The sequence below is a fragment of the Symphalangus syndactylus genome, chromosome 13, assembly GCF_028878055.3.
Source record: "Symphalangus syndactylus isolate Jambi chromosome 13, NHGRI_mSymSyn1-v2.1_pri, whole genome shotgun sequence".
NCBI classification, from domain to species: Eukaryota; Metazoa; Chordata; class Mammalia; order Primates; family Hylobatidae; genus Symphalangus; species Symphalangus syndactylus.
Window position 1 is genome coordinate 23,072,202 of NC_072435.2, and position 7,395 is coordinate 23,079,596.

Below are 7,395 nucleotides of genomic sequence, written 5' to 3' on the forward strand. Positions count from 1 at the left end.
GAATATGTGTGTGTGCATGTTGGGGAGCCGGGGGTAGCTGGACCCAGTGTCCCAGGCCCTCAGCACCCTCCGCCCTCTGGGAGCCCGGGGGACAGGCCCCCAGTCCCCTCCCCTCACAAGACCCTGTAGTGCAAGCTGCCCTCCTCCCCTCTCCAGGTTCCCCATCCTCCCGCTTCCGGCTTCCCAGCCAGTCTTTCCTCTTTCAGGCTCCGAGGAAAGGCCAGGTTTCCGGGGGGAAGGCTTAGGCAGTGACACCGAGCCCAGCCTCCTCCTCCACCCCCCACCACGCTCAGGCCCCCCTCCCTCCCTGCCACCACCGTCCGCGTTTGGCCGGCCGTGGGGAAGGAAGAAAGGAGCCAAGGAGGCGAGGTAAGAACCCGGCCCCAGTGACCAGGGCCAAGCCCCAGGCCCAGGGCTAAGAAATCCTCAGGACCTCGACCCGGCCCCAATTCTGCTGATCATGCCTTCAGGGAGCTGCAGGCTTGGCCCAGAGAAGATTGGCCCCCCTCTAGGACCTGGGACCCCCGACCCCCACCTGCCTCCCTCCTGAGTCCAGGGGTCTGGCCCTCAGCTGCCTCCTCCCTGGGGATTCCGGGCAGCTGGGTCCCCAGCCCCCGCCTCCCCCTTGTCCTGGGAGCCCAGCCCCCTCCCCAGCCCCTCCTCCACCGGGACCCAGGAATCCACACCTCCTCCATACCGGAGTCCAGATTCCCCAATCTGTCATGACCTGGACCCAGGAGTCTCAATCCCCAGCTCCCATCCCCATCAGCCCCAAGAGTCTGGGCCCCTAGCCCCCTCCCAACTCAGACCAGAAGTCTGAACCCTCCTACTCCCCGACCTCTCCCAGCCCCTGGCGTCCGGGAACACACTCCATTTCCCGGGCCTACCGGCTTCGAATCCCACCCCCTCCACTCAGGCCCCATGGGCTGTGTCCCAGCTCCTCCCAAAACGTTCAGCCTGGCCGGGGGGCCTGGAGTAGAAGCGGTTCGCTGACTTTGTCCCCCTCCGTGCCTCTGCCCAGTTCACTCCCTCTGTGTCTCTGTCTCCCTGTCTCCCTGGCCGGCAACCCGCCACTGCTTTCTGATCTCTGCGCTTGCACTATCTCTGCCTCTGGGTCTCCAAGTCTCTTTGTTTCCTCTTCTCTGTGTCTCTGTCTCTCTGCTGGGTGTTCCTCACTCTCCTCCGTCTCTTCTCTGCTCTGCCTTTCACCATCCTGTCTTTCTGCGTCTCCTGGTCTCTGTCTGTCCATCCCCACTTCTCTGTATCTCCCATCTCTGCCTTCTCCTGTCTCTATTCCCTGCTCTGTCGCTCTGTCTCTGATCTCTCTCTTCCTGTCTCTCCGTCTCTCGCCTCTCCTAGGTGTCTCTCATCTTTGTCTCTGTCTCATATCTCTCTCCTGGCTGAATACCTGACCCTCTCTGCCTCTCCATCGCTGTCTCTGCTTCTCCTTCTGCCACACCCCACGCACCTCTTTTTATCTCTGCCCCGCTTCCCATATCTCCCCTCTCTCCCCACAGGCATGGATCCGCAGCCTCCTCCACCCGCCCAGGGCAGCCCACCTCACCGTGGCCGAGGCCGGGGCCGTGGCCGAGGCCGTGGTCGAGGCCGTGGCCGTGGCAGGGGGGGCGCTGGAGCCCCTAGGGCGCCCCTGCCCTGCCCCACCTGCGGCCGCCTCTTCCGTTTCCCCTACTACCTCTCCCGGCACCGGCTGAGCCACTCGGGGCTCCGGCCCCACGCCTGCCCGCTGTGCCCCAAGGCCTTCCGCCGGCCGGCCCACCTCTCCCGCCACCTGCGCGGCCACGGGCCCCAGCCCCCGCTGCGCTGCGCCGCCTGCCCCCGCACCTTCCCGGAACCCGCCCAGCTCAGGCGCCACCTGGCTCAGGAGCACGCGGGCGGCGAGGTCGAGCTGGCCATCGAGAGGGTGGCCAAGGAGACGGCCGAGCCCAGCTGGGGCCCGCAGGACGGGGGCTCGGAGCAGCCCACCACGGCTGCGGCGGGGGCCACGGAGGAGGAGGCGGCCGCAGCGTGGCCTGAGACGTGGCCTGCGGGGGAGCCGGCCACACTGGCTGCGCCCACCAGCGCCGCGGAGCCCCGGGAGTCGGAGTCCGAGGAGGCCGAGGCCGGGGCAGCAGAGCTGAGGGCCGAGCTGGCGCTGGCGGCCGGGCGGCAGGAGGAGAAACAGGTCCTGCTCCAGGCAGACTGGACGCTGCTGTGCCTGCGCTGCCGCGAAGCCTTCGCCACCAAGGGCGAGCTCAAGGCGCACCCGTGTCTGCGCCCCGAGGGCGAACAGGAGGGTGAAGGGGGGCCCCCGCCACGCCCCAAGCGACACCAGTGCTCCATCTGCCTCAAGGCCTTCGCCAGGCCCTGGTCCCTGTCGCGCCACCGGCTGGTCCACTCCACCGACCGCCCTTTCGTGTGTCCAGACTGCGGCCTGGCCTTCCGCCTCGCCTCCTACCTCCGCCAGCACCGCCGCGTCCACGGCCCCCTCAGCCTGCTGGCCCCGCTGCCCGCGGCGGGCAAGAAGGACGACAAGGCCTCGGGTGCACGGAACTCAGCCAGGGGGCCGGAGGGGGGCGAGGCGGCGGAGTGCGGGGGTGCCTCGGAAGGGGGAGAAGGCGGGCAGAACGGAGGCGACGCCGCCCCGGCTCGGGCCCCCGCCGGGGAGCCCCGCTTCTGGTGCCCAGAGTGCGGCAAAGGTTTCAGGCGCCGGGCGCACCTGCGGCAGCACGGGGTGACCCACTCGGGAGCGCGCCCCTTCCAGTGCGTGCGCTGCCAGCGGGAGTTCAAGCGCCTGGCCGACCTGGCGCGCCACGCACAGGTGCACGCGGGGGGCCCAGCCCCGCACCCGTGCCCCCGCTGCCCGCGCCGCTTCTCGCGCGCCTACAGCCTCCTGCGCCACCAGCGCTGCCACCGCGCAGAGCTGGAAAGGGCCGCCGCGCTGCAGGCACTGCAGGCCCAGGCCCCGACGTCGCCGCCACCGCCCCTGCCGCCCCTGAAGGCCGAGCAGGAGGAAGAAGGGCTCCCGCTCTCCCTCGCAAACATTAAGGAAGAGCCGCCCTCTCCGGGGACCCCACCCCAGTCCCCGCCGGCTCCCCCTGTCTTCCTCAGCGCCTCCTGTTTCGACAGCCAAGACCACTCAGCCTTCGAGATGGAGGAGGAAGAGGTAGACAGCAAGGCTCACCTGCGCGGGCTGGGGGGCCTGGCCTCCTGACCTTCGCCGCCCTGCCCTCCGCCGCTCCGCCTGAGCTCCCCGGTTTGCAGAATGGAGGAGGGAAGTTGAAGGAGCCACCTCCTCTGACTACCCACCCGTCCCCTTCACGCCCTTGACACTAAGGAGTGGGGGGCCCTGGATTGCCCCTTCCTCCCCCATCGCCCGCCCCCAGAACCCCTGATGCTGGTTAGGAACCGCTCACCCCAACATGTGTCTTAAGGCAGGACGACTTGGAAAAAAAGGCGGCGGACAGTTGGCCAGAGGGATGGAGACTGGTGGGGACGCCCCCGCCTGCCTGTCCCCCGTTACACACACTGGACACCATCACCTCTTTGGAACTGCCAGACCCTGGGGGTCCCCAGTGAGCAAAGGTCTGTCCTTGTCCCTTTGTCTGTCTGTGAATAAATGTGAGTTCGTGAAACCCAAGAGAGCGAGGTGTTCTGTGGAGGTGGGGCAGGCTGGGGTCGCTGGGGCGAGTCAGGATTTGTCCAGCCAACCCTGAGCTTGGGTTCAGAGCAGGAGGGACACAGCTGCATCAGAAAATATGTGGCCCTCAACCAAGCAAGAAGCCGGTGAAGGCGGGGTTGAGAAGAAACAGGAATGTGAGAAGATAGATCATCCTCATTCTGTCCTGTGGAAGCTCCGCGCGATTATCGTCACCACTGCCCTGTGGAATCTCTGCGCCTTACTCAGTCAATCTCTACCACACCCTTACTCTATGTCAGCGGTGGTACTAAGCACTGAGGAGAAGGAGTCCAATACCCTCCTCTGAAGGAGCTGGAATTCTAGCCCTGCATTATCCAACATAACTTTTTTTTTTTCTCAGAAAAGTTTCCATAACCTTTCTTCCCTCACTCTGTTGCCCAGGCTGCAGTGCCGTGGTGCAGTCATAGCTCACTGCAGTCTCAAACTCCCAGACCCAAGCAATCCTCTTGCCTCAGCCTCTCAAGGAGCTAGGACTACAGGTGAATGCCACCACACCCAGCTGACTGTTTAATTTCTTGTAGAGATGGAGTCTCACTGTATTGCCCAGTCTGGGAGAACTTTTTGTGATGATGGGATATTCTACATCTTCACTGTCCAGCATGGTATCCAGCAGCCACACATGGCTATTTCCATTTAAATTTAGAATACGGAAATGTAAAGTCATTAAGATGAAATAAATGTAAAAGTTTGGTTTCTCAGTCACACTTTTTTTTTTTTTTTTTTTTTTTTTGAGAGAGAGAGAGAGTTTCACTCTAGTCGCCCAGGCTGGAGTACAATGGCACGACCTTGGCTTACTGCAACCTACACCTCCTGGGTTCATGGGATTCTCCTGCCTCAGCCTCTCGAGTAGCTGGGATTACAGGAGCCTGCTACCACACACAACTAATTTTTTGTATTTTTAGTAGAGACGGGGTTTCACCACGTTGGCCAGGCTGGTCTCGAACTCCTGACCTCAGGTGATCCACCCGCCTCAGCCTCCCAAAGTGCTGGGATTACAGGCGTGAGCCACTGCGCCCAACCTCAGTCTCACTATTTCAAGGGCCAAAGAGCCCCATGTGGCTGGTGGCTGCCATATTGGACAGCACAGATCTAGAACATTACATCATTGAAAAAAGTCCTGGCAGGATGCAATCTAGCACCAGGTATAAGGGCTACCAAAAGTAAAGCACCAGATGGTATGATGGCAGATCCGGACTGGGGATCGGGGCTTCTCTGGCCAGGCGATGTTTGATTTGAATGAAGATGGAGGGAACCAGGTATGAGAAAGAAACATCTGTGAGAAGACAACACCAGACAAAGAAAAAACAGGGGCAAAGGCTAGGAGGTGGGTACTACAGGATTTTTTTTTTTTTGACACAGGATCTTGCTCTATTGCCCAGGCTGGAGTGCAGTGGTGCGATCACAGCTCACTGCAGCCTCGACCTCCTGACTCAAGGGATTCTCCCTCCTCAGCCTCCCAAGTAGCTGGGACTACAGGTTTGCACCATCATGCTTGACTAATTTTTATTTTATTTATTTATTTATTTTTTCTTTTGAGACAGAGTCTCGCTCTGTCGCCCAGGCTGGAGTGCAGTGGCGAGACCTCCGCTCACTGCAAGCTCCGCCTCCCGGGTTCACAGCATTCTCCTGCCTCAGCCTCCGGAGTAGCTGGGACTACAGGCACCTGCCACCACGCCCGGCTGATTTTTTGTATTTTTAGTAGAGACTGGGTTACACCGTATTAGCCAGAATGGTCTCGATCTCCTGACCTCGTGATCCTCCTGCCTCGGCCTCCCAAAGTGCTGGGATTACAGGAGTGAGCCACCGTGCCCGGCCATGCTTGACTAATTTTTAAGTTTTTTGTGGAGACGGTGTCTCCCTATGTTGCCCAGGCTGGTCTTGGACTCCTGGGATCAAAGAAGTCCCCTGCCACAGCCTCCCAAAGTGCTGGGATTACCAGCATGAGCCACTGCACCTGGCCATTACTACATATTTTAGAAACTGCAAGTAATTGGAGGTGAGGTGGGAAGTTTCAATTTCTACACATCTTCCAGTTGTTGGTTTTTGTTTGTTTGTTTGTTTGTTTTTTGTTTTCGAGATAGAGTCTTGCTCTGTCACCCAGGCTGGAGCGCAGTGGCACGATCTCAGCTCACTGCAACCTCCGCCTCCCAGGTTCAAACAACTCTCCTGCCTTAGCCTCCCAAGTAGCTGGGATTACAGGCACCTGCCACTGCACCCGGCCAATTTTTGTGTTTTTAGTAGAGATGGGGTTTCACCATATTGGTCAGGCCGGTCTTGAACTCCTGATCTCGTGACCCACCTGACCTCGTGATCCACCTGCCTCAGCCTCCCAAAGTGCTGGGATTACAGGCATGAGCCACCGCGCCTGGCCCAGTTGTTTTCTTTTTTACCCGTTTATTTAGGTTCCAGGAGTGGAAGGAAGAGGGATATCTCTCAGCTAATCTTCCATAAACACCTTTCTCTTTCCTTCTCTTGACATCCTGCCTTCCTCCAGCACCTTCAATGGTTCTCTCTTGCCCTATGCAAATAATGACGGGCCGGGTACAGTGGCTTATGCCTATAATCCCAGCACTTTGGGAGGCCGAGGCGGGTGGATCACTTGAGGTCAGGAGTTCGAGACCAGCCTGACCAATAAGGTGAAACCCCGTCTCTACTAAAAATACAAAAATTAGCCAGGTTTGGCAGCGGGCACCTGTAGTCCCAGCTACTCAGGAGGCTGAGACAGGAGAATTACTTGAACCCCGGAGGTGGAGATTGCAGTGAGCCAAGATTGCAACACTGCACTGCAGCCTGGGCGACAGAGCGAGACTCCATCTTAAAAAAAAAAAAAAAAGACATTGACTACTTAGGTATCTGCACACCCACAAGAAACAGCAAGAAAGGGGCAGAGCCTCCCCATTTTCCAGGACAACAAACTGAGGCTCTGAGAGGGAAGGTGTTTCCCCTAATGCGTCAACGATACTAGATGGATCAAAGGAGGAAGAGAAGCGAGAAAGATGGTGATTGAGGGTCAAGGTGGGAGATGATGACCACCAAAAGCTTCAAATAATTCCACCTTCAGTGATTTCATACATCTTGGCTGAGCCCTTAGCACTGTGCCGGCTTGTATGGGTTAGTTTGTTTGATTTTTTTTTTTTTTTTTGAAATGGTCTCACTTTTTTGCCCAGGCTGGAGTGTAGTGGCACAATCATAGCTCGCTGCAGCCTCCATCTCTTGGGCTCAAGTGATCCTCCTGCCTCAGCCTCTGGTGTAGCTGGGACTACAAATGTGTATCACCATGCCTAGCTAATTTTTATTTTATTTTATTTTGAGACAGTCTCGCTCTGTCACCAGGCTGGAGTGCAGTGGCGCGATCTCAGCTCACTGCAACCTCTGCTTCCCGGGTTCAAGCAATTCTCTGCCTCAGCCTCCCGAGTAGCTGGGATTACAGGCACCCGCCACCGTGCCCAGCTAATTTTTTGTATTTTTAGTAGAGATGAGGTTTCACCATCTTGGCCAGGCTGATCTTGAACTCCTGACCTCATGATCCACCCCCCCTCAGCATCCCAAAGTGCTAGGATTACAGGCATGGGCCACCGCACCTGGCCTACTTTTTTCTTTTGTAGAGACAAGGTCTCACTATGTTGCTCAGGCTGGTTTCCACCTCCTGGCCTCAAGCGATCCTCCCCACTCGGCCTCCCAAAGTGCATTACAGTCGT

At 58.8% G+C, this 7,395-nt stretch overlaps 1 protein-coding gene across 4 annotated transcripts; it reads left to right on the forward strand.

Annotated features, from left to right (window-relative positions):
- Positions 1-225: 225 nt before the first annotated feature.
- ZNF579 (zinc finger protein 579) lies at positions 226-4,343 on the forward strand. 4 transcript variants are annotated; one of them, XM_063614924.1, is made up of 4 exons: positions 226-369; positions 1,518-3,163; positions 3,432-3,582; positions 4,038-4,343. In XM_063614924.1, the coding sequence occupies exons 2-4, from the start codon at positions 1,520-1,522 to the stop codon at positions 4,049-4,051; spliced, it is 1,809 nt and encodes a 602-aa protein (XP_063470994.1). In that variant the 5' UTR covers positions 226-369; positions 1,518-1,519; the 3' UTR covers positions 4,052-4,343. The 4 variants fall into 4 exon arrangements, with proteins under 4 accessions (XP_063470994.1, XP_063470992.1, XP_063470993.1 ...); XM_063614922.1 differs by lacking the exon at positions 4,038-4,343 and adding an exon at positions 3,731-4,019; XM_063614923.1 differs by lacking the exon at positions 4,038-4,343 and adding an exon at positions 3,726-3,802.
- Positions 4,344-7,395: the final 3,052 nt, after the last annotated feature.

Excerpts from the sequence above, each read along its gene's own strand:
- ZNF579 (XM_063614922.1), top strand. The coding sequence starts at position 1,520 with ATGGATCCGCAGCCTCCTCCACCCGCCCAGGGCAGCCCACCTCACCGT. Across the intron at positions 3,164-3,431 it reads TCGAGATGGAGGAGGAAGAG|GCAGGACGACTTGGAAAAAA; the intron begins GTAGACAGCAAG and ends ATGTGTCTTAAG. Across the intron at positions 3,583-3,730 it reads GGGGTCCCCAGTGAGCAAAG|GAGGGACACAGCTGCATCAG; the intron begins GTCTGTCCTTGT and ends GGTTCAGAGCAG.